At 47.0% G+C, this 20,479-nt stretch overlaps 1 protein-coding gene across 2 annotated transcripts in view; it reads right to left on the bottom strand.

Moving 5' to 3' along the window:
* The window catches only part of SPTB (spectrin beta, erythrocytic), a 524,484-nt gene that overhangs the window by 182,247 nt on the left and 321,758 nt on the right, over nt 1-20,479 (bottom strand). For both annotated transcript variants that reach the window (XM_069638664.1, XM_069638665.1), the window contains 2 exons: nt 3,268-4,024; nt 163-365 (listed from right to left, as the gene is read on the bottom strand). In XM_069638664.1, the coding sequence (XP_069494765.1) occupies nt 163-365; nt 3,268-4,024 (960 nt within the window). The remainder of the gene's footprint in view (nt 1-162; nt 366-3,267; nt 4,025-20,479) is intronic.

A 20,479-nucleotide genomic window follows, 5' to 3' on the forward strand; every position in this document is an offset into this window, starting at 1 on the left:
TCAATGTCTAGCCTTAAAATTCCTCCAGGCACCCAAAGGCCTTCTTGAAATAAATTTTTTAGACATTGACTAAAATGTAGTTGGTTCCATATACAAAAACATGTGTCATCACACGAGAGCCGAAAACACCCATTCGACGGCCCACCTCTAATTTAGAATTACCTCTCTTCTATCGAAAGGATCTTCTCCTTGATTTTATCGGCATACATATTTTTGTCGCCTATGAGTTTGTTTCCGTGAACAATAGTTCCTGTGATTTTCTCCTCATTGGTTTCCATGGTGGACAGAAAATCTTCATGTTTTCTGATGCCGGCTTCTGCAGCTTCCAGAGTACTGGGGGGCTCCGCGTGACTGAGGTTGTATTCCTTGAAAACAAAACAATAAAAGTCTCATGAGTGGTTTATTAAAATTGAAAGAGGTCTTGCTTCAGAAATCTTTATCTCTGTGGATTTTGGATTCTCTGTGTAGATATCAAAATATTGACTACAAATTAAAGTTGTCCCAAAAAACAAAGGGGATAGAAATGGCACCCTGCTGCTTATCCCAAACCTCTTGAAGATCTATGTATATACTCTGACCATGACTCCTCAAAGGATGGAAACTCAATCCGTACTATGCCGATTAAACCTTTCCCACTCTTATACTAAATGTATGTTTTCCCATTCTCCGAAAATAAACCTAATGTGAAGAGCCAACAGAATTCTACTCTAGAGTCTAGACCGGAGTGCGACTTGGCCCGAGGAAGAGTGGGGTCACTATATCACTGTTCTCTTGATGGGACCTTCCAGCCGCCATGACATAGTGCCAATCCAGCAGGAGATATAGCTCATACAGAGATCAAGAAGACCATATTGGGGAGACTTGAGGATGACCAAGAGACACAAAGTCACATGCTTTGGAACACTAGCTTGTTGCCAATCAAACACTTTGGTAGATGGTCTACCGCTTCAAAGATCTAATGACAAAAGGGTTAATAAGCTTAGATGCCTGAACACTGTTTGAGACATCTGTTCAGAACATGTTTGCCGTCTTTGACAGTAGTAATATACAGTAGTGGCTTAGACAACATCCTAGCCAGGCCTTGGAAAAAGTGGTTAATGTTGCTGCCGCGTACGAACTGGCATGTAGCCACCAGATCCGCTCGCTCTGCCTCAATAACACCAGCCTCGAATGGGCCATCTAAAACTGATTCATGACAACAGAGAAACATACTGCGAAACCACCAGAAACCCACGACTTGAAATGAGACAGGTGTCTGGAACATCAAAAGCAAGATCATGAAGAATGATTTATTCCCCGTCCTATGCCATTCTCCTGCCAGAGTGGGAGCTAAGAACTCGATGACGAGTGCCGCAGCCTAGGGGATAAACTGGTGATTTGAGACAAAGTCACATCCTACTTTTATTTTTGTTGTAACATAACAAAACATGTATTAGGTATGGACTGAACCCTTGGTTTGGGTTTCAGGGTTATCAGTCAGGCATCCTTTAACACTGTGGTCCCTCAGTGCTCCTCTCGCAACCAGGTCCGCCTTCTTGGTAGCGAAAAGCCTCTCAAAACCTCTTTGATTTATAGCGTGCCACAATTCCTTCTTTCCTTCACTGTGTCTTTCTATGGTGGTATCTAGGGCGGTGTGGTTCTGACACTGGTCCACCTAACCTCTCCTACCAGTCCCAAACCCATCCCTAGCAACCTTAGGTCTTCCGACAGGGCCAGGCATTTGCGCAAGGGTTGTGACCACCAGGACTATAAGGATCCTGCCTAGTAGTAAAGTGTAAACTCGCCTGGCAGACCCTCAAGGTGTTGTATCCTTAAGCCGCCACACCACTGTATGAGATTTCTTGCACTGCAGTTCTGTGGACTGTCCCTCGTTCCCCTCCTTTACCTCCTTCCACCTTTGTTCTTTCTCCCATTTCTTCACCTCCTCTCTGCTCTCTTTTCACAATCTCCTCTCTTCCATTCTCTTCCCTTCTGCTTTGTTCTCTCCCTTATCCCCTTCCCCTACTCTTGCCAGCACTCTATTCCCACTTTCTATCTCGCCATCTTTCTCTTCCTTCAACACTCTTCTGCTTCCTCTCTTCCCCCTTCCATTCTCCTTTTTTTCACCCTTCAGCCCCTCTACTCCACTCTGGGAAGATTGAAAAGCAGTCACAGGAGAGAGGATAGGGGTAAAGAAGGGAAGTTTGCGCTAGGGGGCGAAGACACAGCAGAAAGGGTGGAAGCAAAGTTGGGAAGATTGAGAATTTGTTGCATAGGAAAGGGCAAAAATCCTCGGGAGGATAGCTCAGGGGCAATGAGATCGCCTTGGAAGCAAGACGATGCGGAGCAACACAGGTTCGATCCCCGGGTCCGCGCTTAGAAACCTCTAGGTATTAAGCGCGTTATAAATAAACAATTAAAAATGAGAAGATAAAGATGGGAACATTAAAAAGGTCCAGGAGAAAGGATGGAAGTAAAGAAAAGACAGAACAATTCAGAAGAATACAAAGGGCAAAAGGTAAGTAAAGATGATAAGTATGAGAAGAAGGCATGAGAAAAAAAGTGAAATTATGTAAACTATCAGAGGAAAGAGGAGAAAGGATGTAGGTAGAGATGAGGAGAGAGGAGTGGGTAGAGGGCTGCATTTGTCTCGGGAGGATAGCTCAGGGGAAACGCGCTCGCCTTGGAAGCCAGACAATGCGGTGCACCACAGGTTCGATCCCCGGGTCCGCGCTTAGAAACCTCTGGGTATTAAGTGCGTTATAAATAACCTATTACAATTATATATATGTAGGGAAAGTGGGATGAGGAGGCGCACAATGGAAGAAAAATGGAGAGTACAAACAAAGGAGCAGATGATGAAAGGTGGAGCAGGGCAAACGAGGAAGCGCCAAAAGGGAATAAAGAAAAGCAAAGGTGAAGCAGGGGTGATGAGAAGGAAGGGGCAGAAGACAACACATGGAAGCAAAGCTGGGAAGAGCTGGGGGAAAAGGAAAAACCTGGGAAGAAGGCGTAATGGAAGAAGTGGGAACATAAAGAGCGGGCACAGGAGATGGAAGACAGGGACAGTTGGAAGGGTAAATATGGTGAGAGTGAAGAGGCTGCCACAGAGGAAAGAGGGGGAGTAAAGACTGGGACAGCAGAAGTGGGGGATGCAGCAGGATGAATGGAAGGTTGCAGAGGGAGATAATGACAAGATGGAGGAGGAATGGAAGTCGAGGTGCGGGGAAGGAAGGGCACATGAGAGCGACTCCCGGTACCCCCACCCCCTTGCTGCGCTGCCCTTACCTGATTGCTCAGTATTGCCTCTGCCTGCTTGGCATCCTTCAAGAACTGCTGGAAAGCAAGGCACTGAGACAGGAACTTCTCTCTGCTTTTCCATATCTTGAGAAGGTCCTTCCAGCCGGTGTCCATTCCTTTGAGCCGCTGGCTCAGTTGCTGATACTGCGGGTCTGTCTGTCCGTAGGTCACTTTGCCACCCATGTCCATCACGCTGCGGTAATTATCTTCATGCTCATTGATGTCATCTTTGATGAGAAGATGCTTCTGGAGAAGTTTCTCTGCCTCTGGCAATGAGTTGGGGATGTCATCGGAGGCGATGTCCTTCTGGGCTTTGAAGAGCCACGCTTGCAGATCATCCAGATCCTGCAAGAACTTATGGAGCTTGCTGGCCTCGCCAAGCGAGGCTTCCTGGCTTTGCAGGGTCCTTTGCAAATCGCTCCAGACGCTGTTGATATCTTCCAACTTGTTGTTGATTTCCTCAGCATGGCTAGGCCTGTCTTGTGCCAGCCTGTGGGCGTCTTCCTGTAGGTTGGCCAACTTGGACTCGATGGCGGCGAGATCTCTCTCGATGCCGTACAGTTTCCTCTGAATGGCGATGACGCCGGCCAGATCTTTTCCCAGGTCCTTGGTTGACACGATCACCTTGTTCTTCTCAAGGATCCAGGTCCTGGTTTCATCGCAGTCTATGAAGTAGTTATGCAGGGCGAGGGCAGAGTCGACAGCCTTTCTCTTCTGGGCCACCATGTCTCGGAACCGGTCCCACCTGAAAACAAAAGAAAAACAAAACTGAATTTCTACTGTGCCATAACATATGCACTATCCTTTATTCAGCGGGCATAGTTTGGGAAAAACTAGACTGGCGCTAGAAGCAGCATTTAGCAAAAGGATTTACTAGGCACCCAGGCTCCTTTCAAGATAGTCATACCCTCAGTGATGGGTGGCTCCCAGAAATGCTGACCAAGAACAAACCCACCTAGAGCACTGGCCTTGTGCCATTGTACAGGGCCGTCAGCATCTCTTTCTGTCGCTATGGTATCAAATTAGAGCAAGTGATTGACATTCCAGTTGACCAATTAGAAGTGTTTTCTTATGTGTACAGTTGCCAGCATAAAGCATATAGCATTTAGCGCCCAGACGCCCTAGTGTTAGGCGTGCTTTACAAATGCCTAAACAGATAAATAAATAAATGCTTTTGGACACCATTTGAACTGCTATGAAACTCCAGTTGCTTGCACATTGTACAGTGCCTATTAAGTTTAATGGTGCCCAGTTGGTATTTTCATTTAGCCAGAAGAATTGCCCTTGTTTGTTCCCTGCTGGGCATATGTAGTTTAATGTTCAAAACCATTTGAAAGTGGCCAACTGGAATTGTCACCATTTGTATTATGATCTAAAGAGATCATGTTTTAAATACTACTCTCTCTTGGATATTCTGCTTCTACACACTCTTATAAAAGAGTTTGGCCCTCATTACGACCCTGGCGGAGAACCATGGTGCAATTTGCACCATGGTCCATGGCGCAAAGCTGCCAACTCCGCCATGGGGGTTGGCGGACTTACCGCCCCATTCCGACCTTGGCGGGGCGGTAAGTCCCCAATCCCCATTTACCCTTCCCCATTCCCATTTTTGCCCCATAGGGTATAATGGGAGTGGGGAAGGCGTTAATTACGCCACCGTAAATTACGGTGGCGTAATTAACAACAAGTCCCGTAGCGCCATGGATTTTTCCGCCCGGAAAAAGCAGGCGAAAAAAGCACCATGGCGCTACGGGAACTCGTAGTAAGGCGGAAAGGTACGCCATGCATTATGCCGGCGTAAACCCCTTTCCGCAAGGGTCGTAATGAGGGCCTTTATCTTTTATGTTAATTTGTCGTGTTTGATGAAGGATCAGGGTCTCACTTAGGGACGTCATTTCACCAAAATGCCAGGGCTATCGGAAGTGACATCACACAACCCTTGACATCTTATAACATCACAGAAAGTGATGTCATTTGACTCCACCTCGAAGTGACATCACTGGAAGCAATGGACCACGACCTTTCACCCATTGACAAAACAGGAAGTTGCATCACATAGCATTGTTCCTAGGTACACTAGGAAAAATATGGTTACGATGTCACTGTAATGTGATATACATTTCATACAAGAATGGATCACCATATGTATTGTTAATATCAGTGTGTATAGGCCCATATCACCATGTTACTGTGAATGCAAGCAGACGTCCAAGGTCAAATATGTTATCATATAGCACTTATGCTTAAGCGCTTTGTATAGAACAAATATACATACAATATCACCCAACCTGCGTTGCTACTCATTTATTGACCTCAGAAGGCTGAATGGCCTTGCCGGGATTCAAACCTGCAACCTGCAGATCACACACACATCGCAGCTGGTGCCCTCAATCAACTGAGCTATATTACCGGCTATAGCTATTTTACCAGCTATAGTAAAATGAGCAATTACATATCTGAATGTTCTCAAAGTCAGAAAGCAAATTACACTCTGTAGTGGATACCATTGAACTGGTAACAGAGATTTAACAGCAGGCTAGCTCATCTGCAGGTCTGGTGTAAAGATCTACTTTTCAGGCTTCAGAGGTTGGCAAAATACACACCATTGGGAGTGGTCATAACTGTGTATTAAAGAGTTTAGAGTAGTGCAGGGAAAGTAGTGCACTCACACGGCACCCCGTACTCTGAGCACTCTTTACCTGATACGTGCAAACAAACATCCTGAACAGCATGCCAGGGAGATGGGAAAGAAAGACACATTACAACAAAGCATTAATTGTGGCACAATGAAATCAAGGCCCACTTTATGTGCTATGGTCAAACATTTCTACACTGTACACAAGCTTTAGGGCACAAGGATTTTATCAAGTGACCAAGGACACTGAGATGGAATGTTTTGTGACGATCATAACAGAGAGAAGGGCAGAAAAAAGCATGATATAACTGCAACTTGCGAAAAGCACGATACAAAGTCCGAAATGGATGCTTATTCTACTCTAAATGCTTTTTTGAGGTTTTTGTCTGCATTGTCAAATTGAGGTGTTTAAGAACAGACTAAATCAGTGACTCACCCCCTGAAAAGTGCCTAAAAAACTTTTAATGAGTCTAGCAATTATTTTTGTTCCTATTCTTTCTTATTTAGGGTCACTGCTCAAAGTGTTACACTTGTGGAACCCCCTGTTTTTTAAGAGGCCTCAACAAAAATGCCACCACTCCAGAAACAAAGAGCCACATGGTGCTGGCCACAGCGCAGGAGCATCCATTTTTGTAAAAATAAAAAATATATATATTTTGAATTATTTTTGGGGTAGCAAGGGAGACCTCAGGGGTAGCAAGGGAGACCTCAGGGGTAGCAGGTGCGACCCCTGCAACCCCCAAATGATGTTCCTATGCTCACTTGGTCCTGCCAGATTTTAAGCCTGTGACTATCGGATGCACACATATGTCCAAGGTGAGGTTTTACCATTGCCAAGCTATCACGGTCGCTGGCAAATCCCCGCCAAAGGGATCAAACTCTTCTCTCATGCATGCCAGTCAGGGGCGGCTCATCCATAATGGGCGAGGGGGCGTCGACCCACCGGGTCTTGTCCCCTCTCGTTTTTTCAGCTGAGGGAGCACTCTGAACTGTTAAAAGGAAACCCCCCCCCTTGACAGTTAGTTCCTCAGCTGAGCTAGCTCAATGAGCCTTACAAGGCTGGGGGCGTTTGCTTCCTCAGCCTTGCATAGCTCATTGGAAATGCTGGCTGGGGAATTGCATGTCTGTATGTGCGATAGGGTGCTCCTGCGCCTCCTCCCACATACAGACAGAGCAGGCTGGAGTGGTGTGTCCCGTCACTCACGGTCAGTCAGACCCCTGAACGTATGTGCAGGGCATGTGCAGGAACCAGGAAGCTTCCTGCTTCCTGTTCATGCTTGCAGGGCCTGGAGAACTGGAGAGGAAACCTCTGGACCCACGGCAGAATGTACGTTTTTTTTATTTTCATTTATTTTTTTCATTTAAATTATGTGTATGCCTGTGTTATGAGTGAGTGCATGATGGGTGCTTGTGTGAATGAGACAGAGAGTGCTTGCTGTGTGTATGTTGTGTAAATGTGTGTGATTGTATGTTCATTTATTTATTATTTAAATATGTGTATGGATGCGTGTCTGTTTGTGTGAATGAGAGAGTGCTTGCTGCGTGAATGTTGTAATGTGTGTGCGTGTGTGCGTGTGTGTGGTCCACGGAGCAGATCTTGGCAAGAGGGGGGAGGAGGTTTGTACACCAAAGGCATTTGAAAAATGCCTTTGTTGCACAATCCCCCTCCCCACTGGCCAGAATCAGCTCTCCTTCTGAGGTGCTGTGGGGCCCAGGGGCCAGGGATGGCATTTTTTTAACTGGACATCTATGATGGATGTCCAGCAAAAATACCATACCTGCCTCCTTGGGCCCCAACGTCTTAGAAACATACATAATCACTTTGATTGTGTGTGTGTGTGTGTGTTTAAGGCTGTAGGGCCTAGGGGACAGGAATTGCATAATTTACTGGACATCTACGATAGCTGTCCAGTAAGAAAAAGTACCATGCCTGACCCCTGCACCCCCAGTGCCTCGCATAGACACAATCACATTAATCGTGTGCGAGTGAGGCACTGGGACCCAGGGGGCAGGCATGGCTTTTTTACTGGGTATTCCCAGTACAGAATGCCAGCCCAGTCCACTGGGATTCCTAGTGCCTCACATGCAATGTCATGCCTGACCCTTAAGCCCCCAGCGCCTCACATGGACACACAAAATTGATTATCTGTGCATGTGAGGCACTGAAGGGCAATGGGGGAAGCAATACCATTTATTAATTGGGATCTGATGCCCAGTAAAAAATACCATGACTGGGCCCCTCAGCACCTTGCACACGCACAATTAATGTGTGCCTATGAGACACTCAGGGGCCTCAGGGGTGGGCGTGGCAGTTTTTACTGGGTATCTATGCCCAGTATAAAATGCCATGGCTGTGCCCTGGGATCCCAACTCCTGACACTCATCTGCCCCCTCTGCCCCCAGCGCCTCACAATTACACATAATCACATTCATCATTAATGTGATTATGTCTGAGTGCAAGGCACTGGCACACCATGGAGCAGGCACAGCATTTTGTACTGGGCATGATTGATAAAGCAAGCATGATTAGTGTTATTATGTAGCTAAACTGGCATTTGTATGCAGCCAGTCTAGCCATTTCTTATTGTGGTATGACATTTTAAAGCAAGCATGATCAGTGGTATTATTCTCTCTGTGACATGACATTTTGTATTGGGTATCTTTTATAAAGCAAGCATGATAAGTGTTAATGTGTAGCTAGACTAACATTTCAATGCCGCCAGTCTAGTCATTTCTTGTTGTATGAAATTTGTATTGGGCATCTTTGGTAACACAAGCATAAGTGTTATTATGTAGCTAGACTGGCAATTCAATGCAGCCAGTCTAGTCATTTGTTATTGTAGCATGACATTTTCTATTGTGCTTCTTTGGTAAAGCAATCATGATTAGTGTTATTAGGAAGTAAGACTGGCAGTTTTATGCAACCAGTCTATCCACTTCTTATTGCGATATGACATTTTGTATTGGGCTGATAAAGCTAGCACGATAAATGTCACTCTGTAGCTCGACTGGCATTTTAGTGCAGCCAGTTTGGACATTTTTTCACACTTTGGCATGCATTTTTAATGTGAAAGCCAACTGGAGTATGTTCTTATGTGGGGATTTTGACATATATTGGAAGAACACATATGGGCATGTTTTCTTATAGTATCATTACTGGCATTCTGCACAAAGCAAACATGGGTATGTTATTATATGGGGATAATAGGGTATAATGGTGCAGTCAGCATGGAAATGAATGGGCACAGCCAGTGTTTTATACTGGCATATATTGTGGGAAAAGGCATCATGAAAATGTGTTAGAGAAATGCCCCTGTGCACTGTTGGTGACTTGCATCTATTGGATTTTTTTCATGAGTTACCCTACAAAACCCAATTGCACACTGTTTGGCTTTTTACCCAATTTTTCTAAAAGGTGTGCTCTAAAATGCACCATTTTCAACCATTTTGCCCAAAAATTCAAGGGGGGAAAACCCCACAGACCCCCCTTGAGTGGTGCGGGCACCCATGCTACGCTCGGTCGCTCGGGCATATCTGGAACAGATATTTACACCCCTCCAGTTAATAAATTCTCCAGCCTACGCTGGTGCAATTAATACATGGTTACTGTCACATGGGGACACCTGGAATCAAGACAAACACCAAGAGCAAGAAATCTAATTCAATACATTATTAGGGAAGTGTATAGAATTGGGCCAACCCAAAAGGGTAAACCAGAAATATCCTCAACAGAAGAAAAAACACAGGGAGAGTCTTCACCCAATTTCTCTCTCGCTATATTTTCTTACTCTCATGGGCGCGGGTAGGCCTTTGGACTACTGTAATCATATGGTCCCTGTGCAGGCTGTGCAGAGTGTTCCTGAAGTCTTACATCGCCTATTTCTGGTGTTTCGGACTTAAGGGTGGCCCAAACCTTTTTCTTCTACTCAAGAGGGTGGGCATAGAGCCAGGCTTTCTGGGCTATCGTAACCGATGAATCATAAGGCAGTCTGTGATACCCTGTTCCAGTCTCTGGAAAGAAACAGAAATATCACCCCCTGATCCTCCCTAACCCCCTGTCACCCACGAGGTCTGTTGTTCCTTCCTTTTTCTTCACTGAACTACCACTAAACTCCTTGGCCCTCTGTCACCCACGAGGGCTGCTTAGGGCCTGACCTGGTGCTCTGGCACCTACCTGATCTGACTGATTAGACTCTTCCCTGATACTCGCCTCGCTGAGCAACACTCCAATGAAAGCCTTGGCTCTGAACTCTAAGGCTCTCATCTTCCTCCTGTACCGCTCATCGCTGTAAGATAGCTCTTCCTCGCCACTCTCTTCTCAGCTTCTTCACTGTAGCATTCTCTGGCCTTGCTCTGATCTTCCTCACTACAAACTTCTTTGTCTGGAGAAGTCTCTTTCCAGAACCTCTTCTCTATCTCCCAACCCTTTCGCCATCAAGGTGTTGGGAAGGGCGGACGATTGTCCTGGGCCCCCAAGCGGTTTCAGATGAGTCATAGACATGGAAGTGGGGTGTAGGGGCTTGGGGAGGGTGCATGGGGTAAGGGGTGTTGATAGGGGTATTGCATGCATCGGATATAGAGTGCGTTGGGGATAAGACGCCATCTTCGAAAGTAGCAGCCATATTGGAATCGGGGGCTAACTCTGCGCTGGAACCAGGATCGCAGGCCCAGGCCACAAACATGGACACAAGCAAATGCATGCGGGAATAGGTTATATTATGGGCACCATTGAAAAAGCCCAGAGAATCATTGGCTCATGTTGCCGGCAGTCGTAGTCAAGGAACAATGCGGCCCTGCAAGGCCATGAGGTAGCTGAGAGCTCCCAGCGAAAAGCAATCCCACGAGAAGGAGGGCACGAGCCTCTGACCTTACCCAATGTGAGCTCTAAGTAATAGCACCCTGAGGACCCCTGTCCCAAGACCCCAGCATTCCAAGGTACCAGTCAGTCCCAGATCATGGACCATAAAGCTGTTAGACCCTGAATCAGTCAGAAAAGATCAGAAAGCAGGGACAAGCTGCCTTCACCATTACGTCAAGTGATTTGTGCTGCGAGGTGGCGAGGTGTCGGTGCCGGGAGGGGCAAAGCAACAGACCTAACATGTGGGTGGGGAGCTTTGGAAGGGCACCGGCGTATCTTGTATTGAGCTGGGGTTTGTGAGTTATAGTGACCTCAAAGTATCTTCTTGGCCGTTGTCTACAGTGCCAGATGCACATTATGTTAGAGATATAGAATGCATTGTTTTTCTTTGTATAATAAGCAGTTAATTGTAGCTTCATGCCTGATGACGTGCAAGGAGGAGCCCACATGGAAGACGATGGACAGAAAGGGCTGGGACCAATGGCCTGGCATCACCTATGGATCTGGTAGCCTATGTATAGGGTCGCGCCAACAAGTAATTCGAATTTGTAATGTATGTAACTTACGTCACTGATGATCCTGTGTGCCTTTTTAAAGTGTTGTTAGTGCCGATTTTGGCAGAATGTTCAGTGGAAGCAGAGCTCTTTGCTGGCGCACCTTCTTTTTTTGTGGAAATAAACCTTGTACTCCTTGCAAGAGTTGTGCTGGGCATTTATTTCCTATTGGGTTGTATTTTTTCTGGTGTGAGCGTTGAGGGGCTTCTCTACACAGGTAACCACCTCCTCTGCCTGGGCAATTACCTTCTTCACACTACCACTTTGTCCAGTTCTTCTCACTACAATCATCTCTCTCCTGCCTTACACTGTCGTTCTCACCAGCACCTTGCCTCTATCATCTTGGGCTGCTCTCTATCACCTTGTCCCTACAATCTGGTAGGCCTACATCCGTCCTCTCTCTCTTCCTCTTCCCCTGCTCCCTCTACTTCCTCTACCTCTGGCCCTTCTTCGGACACTTCTCCTCCCTCCTTCTCTGCCTTTCGCCTGTTCTCCCCAGACGAGGTTTCCAGACAAGTCCGATCTATGAAACAGGTTCACCCCTGTTCCTCCAAAACCATCAAGGACCACATTGACACCCTGGCTCCTGCTCTGACTGACTTCTGCAACCATTCCTTCACCACTGGAGTCTTCCCTTCCCCCCTGAAGCACTCCCCTGTGCACCCTCTTCTTAAGAAACCCTCTGCTGACCCTTTCTGCCCCACTAACTATCGCCCAATCTCCATCACCTCTTTCCTGGGCAAACTCCTGGAAAAGCTGGCCATCTCCCAGCTTCATCTTCACACCAAATCTGTTGGTTGTCTCCATGACCATCAGTCTGGCTTCAGAACTGCCAGAAGCATGGAAACTGCTCTCCTGAACATCTGTGAAGATCTGCTCTACAACCTTGATTCCACACCCCATGTGTCCTCATTTTACTTGATCTCTCTTCTACCTTTGACACGGTCAACCACGTCATCCAGCTCAACCGTCTCTGTGATAACCTGGGTAGCACTGATCAGGCCCTGGCTTGGCTGACTTCTTTCCTCTCTGATCGACCCTCCCAGGTCCAACTTGGGTCCTTCCTCTCCTCTATCTCTATCTCTACTGGTGGTGTTCCTCAGGGGTCTAACCTTTCTCCCTGGCTGTTTAACCAATACCTGGCACTTCTTGCCCACCGCATCGCCGCTCTCTGCCCCAATTTACAGTGCTATGCGGATGACACTCAACTCATTTTCAGGCTCCCTTCCGCCACCTCTTCTCTTTCTCTCATCTCTGACAGTCTGTCTTCTATCCAGGAGTGGTGTGCCGCCAATGATCTCTGCCTTAATGCCAGTAAGACTGAGATTCTCCTCATCGGCACACCCGCTCCCTCCTTTCTTGTTACTCTCTGGCTGGCCTATCTTGGCCCTCTTCCTGCTCCCACCTGCGAGGCTAAAAACCTCAGGTCATCTTCGACTCCAAACTCTACTTCTCTCCTCACATCTCTGACATCTCTAAGAAGTCAAACTACCAGCTGTACCTCCTCAGAGGTATTCTTCCTTCCCTCTCCTTCCCCCATGTTAGGGAGAATTCTCTGTTTAGGCTGAATTTCCCTACCTAGTGAGTCCCCCAGCAGCTTTGCTGGATTTCTGGGGTTTCTTTTTTTTTCTCCTGCCAAGAGTGGGACTCTTTTACCCTCACTCTTGGACATGTTGAAGTGTGTTTTCTTGGTTAAACCTTGTGTTGAATGGGCTATGGGGTCTTTTACTCCATAGGGCCTCATGTATTTTTGTGATGTGGGTTACACAGCACCCTCTGTGCCGTGACCCAGGGGTGTCCTAGGGACTCCCCAACATAGACTCCATACCCTGGGACTGACTACTGTCTCCCAGGGCATGTAAAGTCACCAAAGACTTTGCTAGTCTTGAATCCTGAACAGAACCAGTACAAACCATCATATTGTGGACGTACTGGCTGGGGCAATTCGATTGCCCCAGGGTCTGTTAGTCGAGGGGGCACGTCTCCGTCCCCCCTGATCGAGTTTTGGCTGGTGGCAGTGGAAACTACGTTTTATATTCAACCGCGAATATTTTCCTATGGGATTTCCCATTGTTTTAGGCTAACACATTTAATTATTTATTTACGGTAGCCTTAAACATACCGCCGGTTTATATATTTATTATTATGACTCCGGTTGGGACTTTTTGCCAAAACTTGATTCTAAAATGGCGTTGGCGTTCGCCTCTGTAACTCTGACCCAAAGTGGAGCCCTTTGTTCCACTTTTGGCGGGCTTCTCCACAGAAGCCCTCCAAAGTGGTGCCACTCTGTCTGGGGTACTTAGGAGGGGTGGAGGGGGATTTAGGCACCCTGGACTGAGTTACCTTGGTAACTCAAGTCGCACTCCGTCCTGATTGGCCCAAGTGGTGAGCCGGCCGGCTCACCACTTAGCATGTTTGAGTGACAGCTAGGCTGGGTGAATGGGGGTTTGCTGCATAAAAGCAGGGCTTTGGGGACTGGAACTTTAGAAGTCGCCACAGGACCAAGAATCCGACGAGGGAAGAGCTGAGCCGACCTGCTTCGACGACACCACCCGGTGGAGCCCTGCTGAACCGCCTCACCACTTTTCCCGACGACCGAGGAGAACTCTTAACGGAGTGGCTCCTTCCCTTGACTGGTGGGGACAACCAGTTTTCGCCTTCTTTTCGCTTCTCGAGGTATCTCGTGGCCGCCTTGCCAGTGCCAAGCACCCCGGCAACCGGAACCCCACCACTTTTTACCCCAACCACGAAAGTCGGTACAACCCTTTGACCGGAGGACTCCGCGGCTGGTTTCTTCCCGGGCAGTGCAACGACCTTCTTCTTCTGCTCTTCTGCGAGAACTTCTTCTCCCCTGACCGACGTCGAGCCTTGCTGCCACTGCCTGGAACAACTGCCACCGCTGGAGGATCCTTTCCGCTTAAGGTACCGTGTTCCGCCTGGCTTCCCTTGCCACCGACTGTACGGGGTAGATTTAGCCCCCGGCTTTCGAACCTGGGAGTGCCTGGAACACCCTGGCTAAACTTTCTAAGCCACTCTAAACTCTTTCTAACTCTTTGCAAGACTTTGAATCCCTAATAACAGTGTGATCTTGGGCACATTTTCGCTCCGGCTACTCTAAGAGTGGGCCCTGCCTAGTGACTTTTGCTCACCTGTGACTTTGTGCTTCTTTGAGTCTATTGCAAGTATTCTGGACCTTAGAGTGGTGTGTTTAACCCATTTCTGTTTCTTTTTACCCCTTTCTTGAACCTACTAGAGTGTCATCTACGTTAAGCGCTCACCTCTGTTTTAATTATGTGGTGTTAACCTAGAGTTGTCTAGATAGGAGTAAGGGTTGAAACTGCTTTCATTATAACTGTGTTTGAAGTGTTTTTACTATATTTTGCTAGAGTGATTTCAACTTATGTGTGTTTAATAAATAAATAACTATATACTTTGAAACCAAGCTCTGGTCAGTGTTTGCTTGTGCTATTGTATTTGAGTACCTATTGTGTATACTTTACATACTGCCTAACTCTTCTTGAGGAAAGTCTGACTGCTCAGCCACAGCTACCAGGTAAATCTGGGTGGTGCGGACTGCTACCAAGTGGGTTTGCTGCTATACCTGTAGTCTTAAATCTTTTGCAGTGTTCCCCAAGGGAACTGCACAGGTTTCTGCCTAACACTGGTGTACAGCGGTGGGATCTGTATTGAGTATACATTTTATTGTGCTTTAGATACCTTAGTGCAACTAACCACAAAGCGTAGCACTGTAAAAGTAATCCGCTAACATGTCAGTTATAGAAAGCTATAGTCAAGAGTCCCTTGCAGCCAAAACTGCTGATTGTTTAAGAGTGCTCTGTAAACATAAGGATCTCCTGACTAAGGGCAAGAAAATGGAGCTGATTGAAAGATTGTTAGCTAACCAAAGCCTGGGTGATGGTTCAGAGGACCCTACCACTCCAGTAACTGTAGATGACAGTATTGAAATTAACATGGAGCAAAATGTTGATGATTCTGAGGAAGAGTCAGAAGAGGAGGGTGAGGCTGTTGTGACTGTCCCCCCTAGGCCTCTGCCTGCTCTACCTGCTGTACCTACTGGACCTTTACCAGGTCCCACATTTAGTCCTCAATACTTTGAACTGGAGAAAATGAAACTAGAATTGGAGTATAAGAAACTTAATGCTCAAACTGACAAAGAACTAAGGCTAAGGGAAATGGAGCTCAAGTATGACTTAGAAATGAAGAAATTATCTGTTGAGAATGCTTCTCTCTCTGGCTCCTCTAGAAGTTCCAGTCCTAAAAGACCCCGGATGCCTAAAGAATTGGTTGGTATGTATGAGCCTAAGTTGGATGTGTTGGATTGGTTGTCTCTGTTTGAATATAATCATGGGCTCCAGAACATCACAGGAAATGACTTACTCACCTGGTTGTTCTATAGGCTTCCCCCTGTTGCAACTGATGTGGTAATGGAGATGGGGGAGGAGGATAGGAAGGACTATGAATGTGTGAAACTAGCTTTGATAGCTAGGTTTGGGAAGACCCCTTCCCAGTATCTTAAGAGGTTTAGGAGCCTCAAAAAGCATGATGGTACCCCTTGGGCTACCTGGGTGAATGAATGTTTGAAAAACTTAGAGGGATGGATTAAGGGTTACAAGGTGAACACTTATGAAGGTATGAAGAATTTGTTTATGTTGGAGACTATTTATGATGCCTGCTCTCCTGAGCTCAGACAACACTTGGCTGATTCCAGGGAATTGGATTCCCGGAAACTAGCTAAGGCTGCTGACTTGTGGGTTGCCAACAGGGCCACTCACAAGGATTCTGGGGCCACTCAGAAGAAGGATGGGGAGAAACAGTCTAAAAAGGACTCTAAAGAGAATTCTAATACTACAAATTCCAAAGAGGGCCCCAAACAAAACTATAAGGGTAAGCCACCAGGGAAACCAAATCAGGCTAGTGTACCTTCTGGTCCCAGACCAGAAGGAGGTCAGAACAAGCCTCCATTCCAGAGAGCCTTTGGCTCATGCTTTGTTTGTAAGGCTACTGACCATGTGAAAGGAGATCCCAGATGTAAGGGTAAACCTTCAGGGGTCCAGCTTGCCTCCTTAGCCTTCGCTCCAGAAGAGGAAGTACATATGGCAAGTGGAAACTTTCTATTACTAGCTGATGAACCCACTGGAGTCTCAGCTAGTGTTTCTTTAGTCTCTCTGGGGTTGTGGGAACAACAGAATTTAGATGTCTATAACTCTATCCCAGATAATACTAAAGAGTATTATAAGGACAGTGTCCAGGTGAATGGTCAGGAGACTCCTGCCATTAGGGACACTGGAGCCAGCATAACTGTGGTGGATGAACCATTTTTCAAGGCAGAGGATGTTGCTAAGGCACCCAAATGCCTCACCAAGTTAGCTGGTGGGCCTGTGCAGATGTGTCCCCAGTTACCAGTTCTCATCCAATGTAATGATATGGCTGTAAAAATACCTGTCAGTGTACAATGTGAAGTGCCAGGTAGGGTTCTGTTGGGTAATGACCTCAAAGCTCTTGGAGTTGTATCTCATACCCCCAGACCCCCTAGCAAAAGGTTACAGGAACTCACAAAACCTGCAAGAGAGAAAACCCTGAGAGGGTTATCTCAGGAGATGATGACAGAAATCACTCCTCTCCCACTGGAGCAACTTACTGCAGTAACTACCAGATCAGGAGCAAAGGGGCAACCCAAGACTCCTAGGAAAAAGCCAGCAGCAAGCACCCCAGTGCTTCCAACAAGGACTTCCCCTAGGTTGTCCAAAGTTACACCTGTAACTCCACCTCCAGCTGAGGCTGAGAGGGAGGTACCACCCTGTGTGGTTGAGCTAGACTCTGAGGAAGAGCTAGAAGGAGGCCCCAACCTTATTGGAGATTTGGACCCTGAGGACCATCCTGAGCTGCAGTCTTTACTGGCAGAAGGTGGGCCTAGCAGGGCAGCTTTTCGTAAGGGGCAAAGAGAATGTCCAACTCTGGAGGGTCTCCGCCACCAGGCAGCTTCTCAAGCTGATGGGCAAGAGCCTGGGAAGTATAGGTTACACTGGGAAGATGGCCTCTTCTACAGTGAACCCACTGAGTCTGAACCTGGAGACTACAAACGCCTTGTAGTCCCACAAGAGAACAGACAACAGTTCTTACAACTAGCCCATGAGATACCTTTGGCTGGTCACTTGAGTTTCAAGAAGACCAAGGAAAGGCTCTCACTCTACTTTTATTGGCCAAAGATGGGGGCTGAAGTAGATAGATATTGTAAGAGCTGCCATACCTGCCAGACTTCTGGTAAGGTTGGTTCCAAGAATGTGGCACCTTTAGTGCCTCTCCCAGTTGTGGGAGTCCCATTTGAGAGGGTAGGGATTGATATTGTTGGTCCCCTTGATCCTCCAACCTCCTCAGGCAACAGGTTTATCCTTGTTGTAGTAGACCATGCTACTAGGTACCCTGAGGCAATTCCTATGAGGACTGTTACAGCTCCGGCTGTGGCTAAGGCCCTCCTCGGTATTTTTACCAGGGTTGGGTTTCCTAAGGAGGTAATCTCTGACAGAGGGTCAAACTTTATGTCCCACTACATGAAAGCCATGTGGAAAACCTGTGGAGTTACCTACAAGTTCTCAACCGCTTACCACCCTCAGACAAACGGGTTGGTTGAAAGGTTTAACAGAACCATGAAGAGCATGATAGGTGCTTTAGAAGAACCCCTTAAGAAAAAGTGGGACCTTCTACTGCCATGCCTTCTCTTTGCTTATAGAGAAGTCCCTCAGGAGGGAGTAGGTTATTCTCCCTTTGAGCTTCTCTATGGCCATCCAGTCAGAGGTCCATTGGCCCTGATTAAGGAGGGATTGGAAGGTGCTCCTCCCCTCAAGCCAGTCAGAGTGACTGACTATGTGATAGGTCTCCGGAGGAGAATGTCACACATGATGGCAGAAGCAAGTAACAACTTGAAAGCTGGTCAAGCTCTGGTCAAACATTGGCACGACCAGAAGGCTAACATGGTTGAGTTTACTCAAGACCAGCTAGTTCTAGTTATGCTCCCAACAAGGCAGAGGGCCTTGCAAGACAAATGGATGGGACCCTTCAAGATTGTGGGAAAACTTGGAGAGGTCAACTATCTGGTGGATCTGGGCAGACCCAGGGAAGCTCCTAGAGTCTTCCACACCAACCGACTAAAAGCATACATCTCCAGACCTGATGTAGGAGCCTTGCTTCTAGCTTCAGCTGCAGAGGAAGAAGAGAGTGAATCTCTCCCTGATCTCCTCAGAGGTGTGCCTTTAGACGAAAAAGTTGAAGGAGTCAATCTCTCTTCAGACCTGACACCTGAGCAACAAGAGGAGTGCAAATCTATGTTAAATCAGTTTGCCTCCCTGTTCTCACTGTCACCAGGCTTGACCCCTTGGGGTCAGCATGAGATACTCACTGGTGACTGTCTGCCAGTCAAAAGCAGAGGATACAGAATGTCAGAACATGTCAGAACCCACATCAAAGGAGAGGTCAAGAAGATGCTTGATCTCGGGGTAATAGAGCCCTCTACTAGTCCATGGTCTAGCCCAGTTGTGTTAGTACCAAAGGCAGGATCCAAAGACTTGAGATTCTGTGTGGACTATAGAGCTCTAAATGCAGTCACCAAGACTGATGCCCACCCTTTGCCCAGGACAAATGAGTTGGTGGATAAACTTGGTGCAGCCAAGTACCTCAGCACATTTGACCTGACGTCAGGCTATTGGCAAATAGCCCTGACAGACCATGCCAAGGAGAAAACTGCATTTTCAACCCCAGTTGGCTTGTACCAGTTTAAGGTCATGCCTTTTGGACTAAAAAATGCACCTGCCACATTCCAAAGGATGGTGAACCAGGTTCTGGCTGGGATGGAAGACTTCTGCATGGCATACTTGGATGACATTGCAGTCTTCAGCCACTCCTGGGAAGAACATGTGACCCACCTAGGACATGTGTTGCAGGCTCTGGAACAGGCCCATTTGACAATCAAAGCCAGTAAGTGCCAGATTGGTCAAAGTAAAGTGGTCTACCTTGGACATGAGGTAGGAGGTGGAGAAATAAGGCCTTTGCCCAGCAAGATTGAAGCTGTGCAAAATTGGACAACACCAACTACTCAAACCCAAGTGAGAGCTTTTCTAGGCCTCACTGGATATTACAGGAATTTCATTGAGAACTATGGGACCATAGCTTCTCCACTGAATGTAATCTCCTCTCCCAAATTCCCTAAAAAGGTAAAATGGAATGAGGAGTGCAATCAGGCCTTTGAAAAACTGAAGAGAGCTCTTTGCCAAGCTCCAGTCTTGAGAGCTCCTGACTACCACCAACCTTTCATTGTACAAACTGATGCTTCCAATGTAGGTATAGGTGCAGTTCTAAGCCAACTGGATGAGAAGGGTAGGGAGCACCCCATTTGCTTCATCAGTAGAAAACTGAAGGATCCTGAGACAAGGTGGGCAACTATCGAAAGAGAATGCTTTGCTATTGTGTGGGCACTGAAGAAGTTTAGGCCATACTTGTATGGTTCTACTTTTGTTATTCAGACTGACCACCAACCCTTGAGATGGTTAATGCAAATGAAAGGGGAAAATCCAAAACTATTGAGATGGTCAATCTGCCTGCAAGGGTTTGATTTCACCATTGAGCACAGGTCAGGGTGTCACCATCAAAATGCTGATGGACTCTCTAGGATGTATATCATCGACTAGAGGTATGAGGTTCATCCAGGAGTGGATTAAATCCTCCTGTCCCTTAGTCTGGGGGGGGCGAGTGTTAGGGAGAATTCTCTGTTTAGGCTGAATTTCCCTACCTAGTGAGTCCCCCAGCAGCTTTGCTGGATTTCTGGGGTTTCTTTTTTTTTTCTCCTGCCAAGAGTGGGACTCTTTTACCCTCACTCTTGGACATGTTGAAGTGTGTTTTCTTGGTTAAACCTTGTGTTGAATGGGCTATGGGGTCTTTTACTCCATAGGGCCTCATGTATTTTTGTGATGTGGGTTACACAGCACCCTCTGTGCCGTGACCCAGGGGTGTCCTAGGGACTCCCCAACATAGACTCCATACCCTGGGACTGACTACTGTCTCCCAGGGCATGTAAAGTCACCAAAGACTTTGCTAGTCTTGAATCCTGAACAGAACCAGTACAAACCATCATATTGTGGACGT

The sequence above is a fragment of the Ambystoma mexicanum genome, chromosome 14 (genome assembly GCF_040938575.1).
Source record: "Ambystoma mexicanum isolate Mex_15411 chromosome 14, UKY_AmexF1_1, whole genome shotgun sequence".
Lineage (NCBI taxonomy): Eukaryota > Metazoa > Chordata > Amphibia > Caudata > Ambystomatidae > Ambystoma > Ambystoma mexicanum.